This window comes from Engraulis encrasicolus, chromosome 20 (genome assembly GCF_034702125.1).
Source record: "Engraulis encrasicolus isolate BLACKSEA-1 chromosome 20, IST_EnEncr_1.0, whole genome shotgun sequence".
NCBI lineage: Eukaryota > Metazoa > Chordata > Actinopteri > Clupeiformes > Engraulidae > Engraulis > Engraulis encrasicolus.
The window spans coordinates 44,888,245-44,902,440 of record NC_085876.1 but is presented as its reverse complement, the minus strand read 5'-3'; the positions used below and the strand labels follow the sequence as shown (position 1 = coordinate 44,902,440).

Here is a 14,196-nt window from a genome sequence, read left to right as displayed (position 1 = left end):
CTACTCCCCAATTTGGCCTGCTGAGAGAGAGAGAGAGAGAGAGAGAGAGAGAGAGAGAGAGAGAGAGAGAGAGAGAGAGAGAGAGAGAGAGAGGGGAGAAAGAAAGAAAGAGCGAAAGAAAGACCGAAGGAGCGAAAGAAAGAAATGAAGAAAGAAAGAAAGAATGAAAGGAAAGAGAAAGGCCTTCCTTGGCTTCTTTCTGTGCCAGCTTAGGGCAAAGGCAGCCACTGCAGCAAAAAGTGGCAGAAGCAGCAGCAGCTGGGGAGCACAGTGCAATTCAAAAGTCTGTGTGTGTGTGTGTGTGTGTGTGTGTGTGTGTGTGTGTGTGTGTGTGTGTGTGTGTGTGTGTGTGTGTGTGTGTGTGATTAAGAGCTCTGCTCTGAGCAAAACGCTGCACTTTGCAGAGATTGCTTTATGCTACTCTTTCCAAGATGCATGTGCCCTCTGCCCACACACACAGACACAGACACACACACTCTCTCCCTCTCATTCTCTCTCTCACACACGCACGCACGCACAGCAACTGGTGCATTACTGTTGTCACAGGTGATTCCTTTCTCTAGGAAATAGCATTTCAAAAGGGATATGTGAACTACCAATGTGTGTTTCCAATGTCTTACCCAGCTATGGGCATACCATACCCACTACACCTTTGCTGAGATGAGACCCTTAGTAGCCATAATCGGTGCACATTTCTGTCTCAGAATAGCACGCCATTATATAGCACACCATATTCTTCACCACACACTGCGGTATAGATTGGGAGTTACATTGCTTTTTTTTATTCCCGATAGAGAACTTCAGAGGGCGTGACTTGTATTGTTTCGTTCCCCACTCTGCACACTTCAAAGGGTTTGAGTGATATTATTGTTCTGATCCCTATGCAGTGCACAACTGTGGTGCATTTCTCGAACCCAAAGTTGCTTACTACATTAGCTCCTTTGTTGTTTCCAATGCATTTTCCCATTGGCAACTACCGAAGTTGCTAACAGGCTAACAACTTCTCTTGAGAAATGCACCCCTGGATAGTTGGAGAACAAGGGAACATTTCAGATGCACCCTTTGAGGGCAGCTGCTTCAAGTTCCCAGTGGCATTTCCTCATCCCTGGTCACATGACTAAATTCCAGCCAGACCAGTGTGGTCACGGCAATGTTTGCTTTCCAATATGTGACCTTGCGTCCTCCACTTGCGCATGTGGCCTCGTACCAGGAAGTAATATGTCATGATGACATCACTGACAAAAGTATTATATTTCAATATCTCATAAAAGCTCAATTGTAAAGTAATTTTCTCATTTGCAAACTGGATGGTGAATGAAGAATAGTCCCCCAAAAACTGTTGTGGCTAGGCTGACAGCGGGGAAACTAATTGTTTTCTTCAAGGAGGCCACAAGCACAAGTGGAGGACGCAAGGTCACATAATGGAATTCACAAAATGACATCACGCTGCCCTAGCAACCATTTATTCCTCTCAGACTTGCACAAAAAAAACAAAAAAACAATCATAAACATAAACAAGTAAAATGTATAACTCTTGTCTCTTTGTAGTCCGAGCCCACATCTGAGAATTACATTGATATAACCACAAGCTTTAAAGTGAAACTGAATATCTTTGATGATTTGTCATGAATAAATTAAAAACAGTCACATTTCATAAGGCAACTGAATGTAAGAACTTTGATGACCCAATCTTAACCCCTTATCTAAAGGGCCGTTCACATCTACACTTAGTAACTATGAAGATATTTTTGTTCACACTTGCCATTGATAACGCCCATTCCTCTTGAGCATCCACGATCAGAAGGCATGACAAATATATGACTCGTAAGGACTCTTAATTGACTGACATTAATTTATAGCTCAGAAAAATCCCTCTGAAAGTGATCCCACAATATTGATCAGCAGTGCAGCGGGATGGTAGCCTACCATGCTCAGGGTACCTCAGTCATGGAGGCAGATGTGGGAGACCACTGGTTACTTACTCCCCCCACCAACTTAGTGGGCTGGAAATCGCACGCCATTGGGCTGCAAAAGCCTTATGCTCGAACTACGTCCATCCCCATAACTGATAAAGTTGTAGTTATCTTTATGGCTACTGTTGTAGATGTGAACAGCCCTTGAGGGTCTACTGAAGAGTATGTGGTGTATTCCACTTATGCATGCACACAGGGAAGCCGACAGGAGGGGGAGCAAAGGGGTCACTTGTCCAGGGCCCAGGGTGAGAGGGACCCCAGAATTGGATCCTCATTACATTGTATGTATTGGGTTTGGGGCCCTTTCAAATGTATTTGCCCCGGGCCCAGCCAAAGCGGCCAGCGGCTCTGTATGCACAGAGGCAGGAGATTGGAGGAGTGAATCTGCTTTCAGCATTAAGAGTCTCCCTTCAGAAGGGAGGAAACAAAAAAAAACAAGAGAAGAGAAAGAAAAGTGTTAAGTTTGGCAAAAAAAGATTGTGAGAGAAAAAAATTAAATAAAAATAAAAGTACACTGAGAAGAGACTGAGGCCTTGGGCTACCTGAATAAGGCAGTGTGTACCAGGCGGACAAACAACAACACAGTTCATTGTCTGTTCACTTCTGGATAAAAAAAAGGCATTTCCACGTGCCCTGTGCAACTCTACTCCCACGCCTGTCTGTCTGCTGTTAAACAACATAACAACTGCATTCAGACACACAGAAGAAATGGGAAATGTGTGATGGTGCAGCACCAGAACATCTGGATTGGGCCTCCTTGCACATCCTGCTTCTGCCTGGTCCCTTCAGGACCAAAGGTCTGTGTGTGTGTGTGTGTGTGTGTGTGTGTGTGTGTGTGTGTGTGTCCTCTGTCTGACCTTTCATGTCAACAAACTACGGTACGACCGGATGTTCAGTCATGGCCCGAGCGCAAAGATCTGATAATAATAATAACACATACACTGTGGGTACATTCCAATATGTGACCTTGCGTCCTCCAGTTGTGCTTGTGGCCTCACGTTTTGCTGATGCCCCGCCTCCGTGGAGAAAACGATTAAGTTTCCCTGCTGTCACCCTAGCCACAACAATTTTTGGCGGACTATTCTTCATTCACCAAACAGTTAGCAAATGAGAAAATGACTTTTGAATGAGCTTTTGCGAGATATTGAAATATAATGCTGTTATCAGTGATGTCATCACAACATATTACTTCCTGGTACGAGGCCACAAGCACAAGTGGAAGACGCAAGGTCGCATATTGGAACACACCCTATGTTATTGGGTAATATGGCAAATAAACACCATAGAATACACAGTCTGCCGTTTTGTAGTCTGCAACATCTTTGTGCTAGTGTTATCATGGGCGTGCAGCTGATCTAAGATAGTAGAACAGTGCAGTAGTGTTCTAGAACTCTGGTTGGTCTACACAGGCATTCCACGACTAACTGTACACTAAAAGCTGGGAGAGCAAGGCTCCAAAGGGCTCGCCAGCAGAGAGGCAGGCTGGCTGCGGTGGTCTAATAATATAGTAAGTTGCCTTAGGAACAAGGAGAGAAGACATTATCACAGCATCAACACCATCCACGGTCTTCTTCTCACGGTCTGTTTATACGCACTTCCAGTGATTGCCAAAAGAACAAAGAAAAACAAACGACAAAAAAGCAACATATAGCAAAAAATGGCTCAGTTTGAGGGAATGGACAATTATGTAGCACTGAGCACACATCGCAAGGGGAGTAAGTAAGGCGATACTCTTTCTTAGACGAGAATGGAGAGAAGAAAAGAGGAGAAACCATTTCAACTGGCAGCATCAGGCATACAAACAAACCGGAGGGTTAAGGTTATTTTTTTGTATAATTTCTATGAAAAGCAGGCAAATATCTATTGCGTCACTAGGCAGTCTTTAAGTCTCTTCGGCTGGTGGCTTTCAGTGTGTCTGTGCGCGTGTCAATGACAGTCAGAAGTGGAAATGAGAGGATAGTAAAAAGTAAACGTAAAATAGAAAGTTCTGGAAAGTTGTCTTCACACAAGGCATCTCAGAGAGTCATGTTGAGAACAGGAGGGGGAATCTCTTCATAATGGCTATAGCCAGCTCAGCACGCATCATCACCAACAACAGTACGCATCATCATTGTGCGCCCGCCACACCATGGGTGCATCCCAATATGTGTCCTTGCCTCCTCCACTTGTGCTTGTCTCCTCGTCCCGCCTCCTGGCCCCTCCTCCGTGGAGAAAACGATAAAGTTTCCCAGCTGTCAGCCTCGCCACAACAACTTTTGAGGGACTGTTTTTCATTCACCATCACAATTGCAAATGAGAAAAAGACTTTACAATTGAGCTTTTGCAAGATATTGAAATATAATGCTGTTGTCAGTGATGTCATCATGACGAGAAGCAAGTGGAGGAGGCAAGTGGAGGAGGCAAGGTCACATATTGGGATGCACCCCATTCCACACACAGGAGCCAAAACAATGCTTCACACGTTCAACCAGAGAGGCAAGATATGATGGTGGTCCTCCATCACACAATATACAGTACAAAACATCTTCGATTCCTCAAGACTCCAGTGTGGTTCTTCTCAGCCGCACAATGTTACTAACTGCACTCCACCATAGTTTAATCACAGAGGTAATGTACAGTGAAAATCTGTTAAGATTCCTCAACACTTAAGTGTATTGTACTCCATTCCTCCATTGCACAAGGTAGGTAGTGATATGGTTCCACAAAGGTTCAACCGGAAAAACACAATGTATTGTATACGTCACATACTGATAGGACTCTACCACCAGGGTCTAGCAAGAGAGGCAAGATGTTGTCCCCCAAGGTTCCTCTACAGTGATATGATTCCACCAAGGGTCCAGCAGAAGGATCAGTATCCTCCAGTGTCCTCCATCAATCAATCAATCAATCAATCAATCAATCAATCAATCAATTAATTAATGTGTGGCGGTCAAAGATCTTAAGATTCCTCAACACTCGAAGGTGTAGGCGCGTCATGTGCTGCTCCATCACACCACATACTGATAGTAACGCTCCGCCATGATTTCAATCGGAGAGATAATAAGATGATGTAGTTGTCCACCACATCAAACATCAAAAAGATGTTCCTTAGTAGAACTCTCCACCAGGTGCAAGGTGCATGGTCTTGCTTTGATGATGATGGCGATGATGCTGCTTTGCTCCATCACACCACGTACTGGTACGGTTCGGCCTTGCCGTGGTCGGGCGTGGCGAAGGGGCTGAGCCAGGTGATGGAGAAGGGGTGTCCGAACACCACCTTCATGTTCATCCACTTGGACTTCTTGATCCAGCGCCTCTCCTCCTTCTTCAGCTGCTCGATGCCCTGGTGACGACACATCACAACAACACAGTTCAAATGTGAGAATTTAAAAACAGACGTAAATAGATTAATGGTGAATGGACCTAATTTATGAGCGCCTTTCCACTTCTTATTACAGTAGAGCACTTAAAAGTGCTGTACATTGTATGCTTCACATTCACTCACTCACACTCACATTCACACACCTAATTTATGAAGTTTAATTTCAACTTCATGTTGTCTGACAACATATTTTTTACCCTTTCTATTTGACAATTTCCAACTCAGCGCATCAGCAGTGCCTTCCCCTTGCTGGTCTATGGAGGATCAGAAATGACTGTTGGCAATGAGGGGGCTACGGCCATTGTAATCAATTAACCGGCTGTTACAATGACTGTCACCACTTGTGTTGCCTAATGAGAACTGAACTGTGCGGGGCGCTGTGCCGTGGTACGCTAAGCCCCCCACATTTGGGCTTGCATGCCCGTGGGGACACCGGTTCGAGTCCGGCCGGGGTCATTTCCCAGACCTACCACATATCTCTCTCCTGCTCATTTCCTGTCTCCTCTCACACTTTCCTGTCTAAATAAAGGCCCAAAACATATACAAAAAAGGAGACCTGAACAGTGCTCTGATCTTCAGACATCACTGAGGGATGGTCATATTGTAGAAGATGGCACCATAAACAGAGCTATTAATACCAGATCCAAAGTTTAAAAAAAACCTCCCTCTAAAACACAGCTGACTGCACTAAAGAATGCAATGACACATGTTGGTATAATAGTGGCAATGCAATTCATGGCAATGATTAAAAATAAAAAAGAATAAAGGGCTCTGCATACTTCACGTGCACACTTTGGCGCGTTTGGCGCGAGAACCATTAATGACGTCATCACTTGCGCCAGACTATTCATACTTCAAAAGCGCCCTACAGGCTTTCGCTCGCATTGTCGGAAGTGCCCTCTGCTGTTCATGAGAGAAACGGCAGTATCTTTCGCAACTCGCAGCGTGAGTTCTACGGATGTATAAAATAGAAAGCCAAACACGGCTGCTGTAGTGCTACTGAACGTCTGACTTGTGACTTACCACATTGAAACATATATTTTTTGTTGTAGCCTACATTGCCAGATCATTCCAAGACCATGTGAGAGCATTGTTCTGGCGGCAGAATGTATAAATAGATCGCCGAACACAACGTGCTTCTGAACAAAGTAAACAATTGTTTCACTTAACAACATTTAAGAGAGAAGATAAAATAACTCTCTAGGACATTTTACTATCCTCAAAATTATGCAGGATCCATTCTGTAATAGCCTACAGTAGTTGTAGCCTCTCTTCGCAACTCCTGCTTTGTCTGCCTACCTGCATGGTCGCTGGTGGCGCACGACAAGTTACAAAAAATGTGGGGTGCACGACGTCGCGCCACGGCAGCTCGCGCCACGGCGTGTGACGTCATTTTGGGTCACGTGACGGCGCGAGTGTGGTCGCGAGTGAGGTCGTGAGTGAAGTATGAAGGAGGGTAGCGCCAGTCACGCCAAGTATGAATCCCCCTTAAGAGAGATGTACTGTGTCTGAGCTTAATATTTAATGTCTTGACTGCTTCCGTTCAATAGTCACTGAAAAGCCACATGACTACATGCTGTGACATAATGGTAGAATTGCTTTTAATTTTTAAGCAAGTGGCAAAGAGATTTTTTCTTTTTTTAAATGTACGCAGTTTCAACTGAATATACAAAGAGACAAAATATTGTGACTGAAATGTCAATTGACTTAATGCAGTGAGTCAGTGACACATGCTGGCATAATAGCGGGAATGCTTTTAATTTTTAACCAAGTCATAAAAATGTACTCAGCATCAACTTGATGCAATATTTTGTCTTTCTGAAAATGTGACCAAAACTCCACTTGACTGAATTGCCTGATATACCACTATGAGCGTGTATGCAGTTGCGAAACAATTGCACATAGAGCCCCAGGGCAAGATACTGATAGGGCCCCTCATACAGCATGTCAAGGTCACAATAGGGCCCCCACCACCAATATAGGAGGGCCCTGGGCGCAGGGGCAACTGCCCTGCTTGCCCCCCTATAGCTCCGCCCCTGTGTATAGGAAAGACTTGCATTTCAATTGCACTTGGCTAGGCATCCCAAACACGCAGGTCTCGGCCTTGGCGATCAATACCTCTTCATCACCCCTAATAGCTATACTGACCCACAGCTTAGGAGCATTTAAATGCTAAACGACTCTGAAATACGTCAATATACACAACCATCAGTCATATGTCTTCAGTATGCACGTACAGTGTATGTATACATTGCAGCAACCACTGTGAAATGCAAGATCAATATACCCAGTCATGACCACCGTCGTGGGTCTATGCACAGTATGTATGTGTACGTATATTCATTCATTAACATTACAGCAAAGCATGTGATGTGCCAAAACATGGAAACAACATTAAAGTATGAAATGATGGACAATTTTTTTTTGCCCACAATACTTACAAACCAGGTAATCACCCTGTTAACCAACAATAGTACATACACGTAAGCAAGCAATGGAAACCCATAACAAGCATATTGTGGAAGACGCTGGGCCAATTGAGTCTGGGATGACGTGACAAAAAATAACATGACATTCCCCGGAATGTCTGAAAAAAGGGAGGCGAGTCAACCGTGCCGTTCAAATGTTCATTGTTATGCTCTTGGTCAGACCAAGTCTCGAAGAGATTTGTGGAGGGCTGGTGGGGAGGTGGTGGGCAGTGTTGCCAGATTGGGCGGTTACCCGCCAAATTGGGCTACTTGGGATGGCCGTGTGTAGGTAAAAATGGGAAAAAAATCCCATAGAAATCAATGCAATTTGCTGAAATTGGGCGGAATTTAGCACATTTTGGCGGTTTTTCAGACACATCTGGCAACACTGGTGGTGGGCGGGCGGGGTATGGTCAAGAGGTGGTGGTGACTTACGGTCTCGTCGGTGCAGATGGAGTGGACCTGCGTGCCGAACATGACGGAGGTGAAGATGAGGAAGAGGAGCGCCTCAAAACACAGTAGGATGAGGAGGATGACTGTAGCCGGAGGAGAGAAGACACTGCACGCTGAGGAGAGGAGAGGAGAGGAGCAGAAGTGGAGAGAAGAGGAGAGGGGGGAGTGGATAGAAGAGGGGGAGAAGGAGAGGAGAGGGAGAGGAGAGGAGAGGAGAGGAGAGGAGAGGAGCAGGAGAGGAGAGGGGGAGCAGGAGAGGAGAGGAGAGCAGGGGAGAGGAGCAGAAGGGGAGAGGAGAGGAGAGGAGAGGAGCAGGAGCAGGAGGAGGAGGAGAGGAGAGTAGAGTAGAGGAGAGGAGAGGAGAGGAGAGGAGAGAAGAGGGGGAGGAGAAGAGAGGAGAGGGGGGGAGGCGAGGAGAGGAGCAGGGAGGAGGAGAGGAGGAGGAGAGGAGAGGGGGAGGAGAGGAGGAGCCAGGAGCAGGAGAGGAGAGGAGAGGAGAGGAGAGGAGAGGAGAGAAGAGGAGAGGGAGAGGAGAGGAGAGGAGAGGGGGAGAGGGAGAGAAGAGGAGGAGGAGTGGAGGAGAGGAGGAAAGGAAAAGTGGTGAGGAGGAGAGGAGAGGAGCAGAAGTGGAGAGGAGAGGAGAGGGGGAGCAGGAGAGGAGAGGAGAGGAGAGGAGATGAGAGGAGAGGAGAGGAGAGGAGACAAGATGGGAGGAGAAGAGAGGAGAGGGGGGGAGGAGGAGAGGAGAAGGAGGAGGAGAGGAGGAGGAGAAGAGAGGAGGAGGAAACGAGGGGCCAGGAGCAGGAGAGGAGAGGAGAGGAGAGGAGAGGAGCAGGAGAGGAGAGGAGAGGAGCAGGAGAGGAGAGGAGAGGAGAGGAGAGGAGAGGAGAGGAGCAGGAGAGGAGAGGAGCAGGAGAGGAGAGGAGAGGAGAGGAGAGGAGAGGAGAGGAGAGGAGAGGAGCAGGGAGGAGCAGAGGAGGATAAAGGAGAGAGGAGAGGAGGATGGAGGAGAGGAGCGGAGAGGAGGAATCATGGGCAGGTGGAGGGACGGGGAGCAAGAAGAGGAGAGACGGAGGGGGAGAGAGGGAAAATGGAGATAGGGAGAAGGGAGAGAGGAAGGAGAGAGCAAGGGATTAGGAAGAGGGGGGAGGAGGGAGAGGAGGTAAGGACAGGATAGGAGAGGAGAGGAGGAAGCATGGATACGAGGGAGGAGGGAGATGGGGAAATGGAGGAGGGAGAGAGGGGAGGGAGAGGAGGTAAGGACATTATTAGGATCACACTTCAAAGGGTTAATCAATGAGCAGCCAGGTCATGGAGAGGTCAAGGAGCATGAAACCTAGACTAAGCTTTTCCTTCATTGAGCACTCATACCGTGTGTGTGTGTGTGTGTGTGTGTGTGTGTGTGTGTGTGTGTGTGTGTGTGTGTGTGTGTGTGTGTGTGTGTGTGTGTGTGTGTGTGTGTGTGTGTGTGTGTGCGCGTGCGTGCGTGCACACATGCGCCAGTTTGCTAAGCAGCAGCTATAATTTGTATTGCTAGCACAGCTGTACTGTGTGCAACCTTTTCTCCTTGTGGTATGAACCTGCTGCAATACTGTTTGGCCATCACCCAAGCCTCAGACTGTGCTGAGAAGGGTCCATGTCAGAGTTTTCTCACACAGTCAGTGTTTACATCACATAGCCTAGATCTCTCTCTTCCTCTCTCTCACACACACAGCCATACACATAACCACACACACAGCAGGCACGTGCACTCCAATACGGCAGGGGAGGCACGGCCTCACCAGCTCCAGATGAGAATGATGAGATGCAGTTAATGTGAATAATAGTAACAATAACAGCTATTGTTTTCGAGCATCTGCACCATAACTACCATTTGAGCAGTATTTAAACAGTTTCACTCATTTTCAATCATTTCCGTGGCCAAAATCGTAATATTTGCCCATTTCATGTCAAATTGCTCCGAATACTCTGCATTTGGGCCAACTCTGAACTGGCCTCACCCCGGATTGCGCAATCCCTCGTTAACAAGCTTGTGCGCATGCGCCATGTTGCTCGTTCTGTGAATGCAACCTGGTAATATTGTATTAAACGTTTTTATACACTTAATAGAAGTATGTATGGTGTGCCCTCATTTCCTGATAGTTTTTAAATATTTTCTACGTGTGATTATCATTTCTTTACTCTGGACGCTTTGGCATAACGTCCACTGAAAGATACAATGGTGAGGCCAGCAGTAGCCTGGCCGCAGACTCCTTCTGGTGTTGAGTCTTGCTGGACAGTTACGTCATAGCGAATCTGAAGTTCACAATACAGTCAGTCGGTGTTGTTGGCTAGCTTGGTCACTACTGCTACAAGTGGATTTCATAACGAAACTAAGAGCATTCTCAAAGTTGGATTTCCAAGGGGAAAATATGTGATAAAGAATGGAGGACCGACAGAGCTGAAGGGTTTGCTACTCAGATGACTGGTCAGAATAACTACCTGATCATTTCAAAGTGAGTGGTACAACACTGCAGAAAATATTTGTTGTTTCCCCTGTGTCTTGTTTGCAACCGGCGAGAATGTGTGGAAGACCATTCGCATGGGATTTTACGACTTAACAATTTACTAAGGACTAAGGAGCCTCACGAAACACAAATCCTCGCGGCTACTCATATTCAATGCCAAATTGCTTTGGACGTTTGGGGCGACGTTTGGGGCTTTGGATGAACAGCACCGGCTAAAGTAACGTTAGCATGCACAACGCCGAAGTGAAGGAAAAGAGCGGCGCATGGACCTGATGCACGAGTTCAGGTAAGACCAATTTCCTATGTGTGTGAAGCCTGTGTTTGTGAGACCCGTGGGGAGACAGAGAATCCGCCGTGATTCTGTCCAGTGTGGTAGCTTTTGTGATGGGCACCGGATTCTCATGTGCCCGGTAACTGTTTGTAAAGTTGAGTACAGGGTACCGTTGAGGTAAATCAAATATACCCGTGTAACTACAAGACTCTGATTTAATTCCAAGGTGTAGGCATAACAGAAATGACAGTCCCAAAATATTTGGTGACCATATCGAAGCGTGTAATATCTGTTTACGTTGACATTCGCTTCCTGCCACACCTTTGTCCCACATCTACTCTCCCCTCACCTCCCCTCCTCTCCTCTCCTCTCCTTTCCTCTCCCCCTCTCCTCTCTTTTCCCATCTCCTCTCCTGTCCTCTCTTTTCCCATCTCCTCTCCTCTTCTCTCTTTTCCCATCTCCTCTCCTCTTCTCTCTTCTCCTCTCCCTCTCCTCTCCTTGAGCTCCTCTCCACTCATCCTCCTTTCTCCTCTCATCTCCTCTCCTCTCTCTTCTCCTCCCCTCTCCTCCTCTCTCATCTCCTCTCTCCTCTTCTCCTCTCCCCTCCCCTTCTCTCCTCTCCTCTTCTCTCCTCTCCTCTCCACTACTCTCCTCTCCTCTGCTCTGCTGTCCACATTGGTGATGTGTGGTTTATCTGAGACCACTGTTTGAATCCTGTGTGTGTGTGTGTGTGTGTGTGTGTGTGTGTGTGTGTGTGTGTGTGTGTGTGTGTGTGTGTGTGTGTGTGTGTGTGTGTGTGTGTGTGAGAGAGATCTAATAGCATTTTCTCTGTGGAAATGCAGTAAGCTTATGTCAAAATATGTAGGCCTACCTTATGTTAAGAAAGCTGCTATGACATATGGAACTTGTCGGTAGGCCTATTCGGCAATTATTTATTTGAAAATCTGATATTGAAAAAGTTGCCTCACCAGCCATAAATCCCAGCGCACGTCACTGACACACAGACACAGACACAGACACACACAGTTTTCTCTCCACAAACTGGCCTATTTCTCTGCAGCCTGCCACAACCACAGACACCTTGATCAGACCGACCTAACATCAGCCATCTGGCAATTAGCACAGCAACAGAAGGAAGTGAAAACAACGCTGCCAAATCTAGCAGACAGGCTTAGAGCTTTTGGAGCTTTTACCATTACTCTTACCACCTACTGCTTACTGTAACACAAGGGTGGGAAACAGTTTCATTCGAGGGGCCACTTCAAATTTTATAAAGTCCTCCAAGGGCCGTACTATGAACACAAACAAGGATTTCCCTCTACCTTTAAGGCCTATATTGAGGGCGGACAAAATTACAACAGGCCCCACCTTCACTAGGTCCCCTAAAAATATAATTTAATTGTATTGCAAATGTTATTTCTAACTGCATAACATTAAAATTATGTTGTGGGCCAGATGAGACGGTCTCAAGGGCCGTTAACAGTAACACCCACATTTTTATTTAAAAAGCTAAAATCTCAAGAGCCTGAATGCAGCGTATGTGTGTCCCTGGCACCAAAGGTCAAACATATACGAGTCATCAGGCTAAAATGGGTTAAGCTGTAGAGATAAGACTGCTACTTTTCACAGCTTTAGAGCCTTTTCACAGCTAACAATAAGCATGACTGAAATCACATGGTGGGTAAAGCCTGCAGAGCTTAGTGTAGTGTAGTGTAGTGGGTCCCAGACAGGGGAGGGGGTCGGGAGGTAATGCAAGGGGGTCACAGAGAGAAGAAACTTAGCATAATAGTCAACAGGAAATCCTAAAGTACAGGCACAACGTAATCCATAAATTGTTTAGAAACTAAATTCAATTGAAAGGTTAAAGAAAATATATTAACTTGTCTTGTGGCTGTGAATTAAAATCCAAACAATGAAAATAATCCTAGGTCCAAAATGGGTTCGCACTGCACCAGAAAAAGTTTGGGAACCTGGTGGTGTACTGTATATTTCTGGTATGTGTGCTGGGGTTTTCGTGGTTTACATGTTGTTTTTGGTTTGACATGCATGAGTGAAGCAACGCCAAGAAGTAGTTCTCAACCTTGAAATGATTGCAAAATCATTTTAGTGGTAACCTGATCTGCAACAGGCAGGCAGTTCAAAATATACTTTGCTGTTCTCTGTAGTTTGTAGTGCAGAACTAGACAAGTTGGGAGGAGCAGGGCATCTGGTATGTAGTTCTCTACCAGTAGGGTGACCAGGAACTATTCAGGGGTGCATTTCTCGAAACCCAATTTGCTCATTACATTAGCTACTTTGTTGTTTTCAATGCATTTTCCCATTGGCAACTACCCAAGTTGCTAACAGGCTAACAACTATGCTTTTGAGAAACACACCCCAGTCTTGTGTGTGTGTGTGTAGTAGTAGTAGTAGTAGTAGTAGTAGTACTCACTGTTCCAGTCCTCCTCAAAGCAGAAGACAAAATGGAAGGCCGCCATGATGAGTGCGTGCAGTGATATCAACGCGATGTACATCTAGAACCGCAAAAGAACATTCATCATTATTACAGAAATACAAAACACACCTACAGTAATGATAACAACACGAGTTAAATATACAACTAGAAATGTGCTCATAGAGCGCATGCACCTCCGCCGTCTGATGGACAGATACACACAAGCACAGCGAACGAAGGCACAAACATGCGACCAAACACACAAAATCAGACCATCACATAACCTCCTTGGCGGAGGTAATGCATATGCTAATTTGCAGTAATTGCAAGACTAACGTATTACTTAACGTAACAAACACAGTACATCAGTACATCAACAAGCATTTATGTACAATTACGTACATTTACATAAAATAACAAGCATTTAAGTACAATATGTAAGACGCACAAGGCTGATTACAAGGCAATATACAATTCGTAAAAGACTATTACTAGACAGCATAGTGTCAGCGACAGCGAGCCCTTTTTGTTTCTTCTGACTGTACAGTAAATGATCAGATTTGTATTCCCTGTTTAAATCTCATTATTGTCCATGTCATTAAGTAGCAATCTGGGCAGTAGGGATGGAACTCACTGTGAAGAGCACAAAGTACTTCTGGTTATTCTCCCCCACGCAGTTGTTCACCCAGGGGCAGTGGTGGTCCATCTTACGAATGCAGCGCTTACACA

The 14,196-nt window shown here is 45.9% G+C and overlaps 1 protein-coding gene across 1 annotated transcript in view; it reads right to left on the bottom strand.

The window, feature by feature from the left end:
- Positions 1-4,552: 4,552 nt before the first annotated feature.
- Positions 4,553-14,196, bottom strand: part of zdhhc3b (zinc finger DHHC-type palmitoyltransferase 3b) — a 21,036-nt gene continuing 11,392 nt past the window's right edge. Inside the window, exons 5-8 of the mRNA XM_063186008.1 lie at positions 14,102-14,196; positions 13,465-13,546; positions 8,238-8,368; positions 4,553-5,295 (exon numbers count right to left, since the gene is read on the bottom strand). The exon at positions 14,102-14,196 is cut by the window's right edge and continues 2 nt beyond it. Coding sequence (XP_063042078.1) covers positions 5,137-5,295; positions 8,238-8,368; positions 13,465-13,546; positions 14,102-14,196 — 467 coding nt within the window. The 3' untranslated portion in view covers positions 4,553-5,136. The remainder of the gene's footprint in view (positions 5,296-8,237; positions 8,369-13,464; positions 13,547-14,101) is intronic.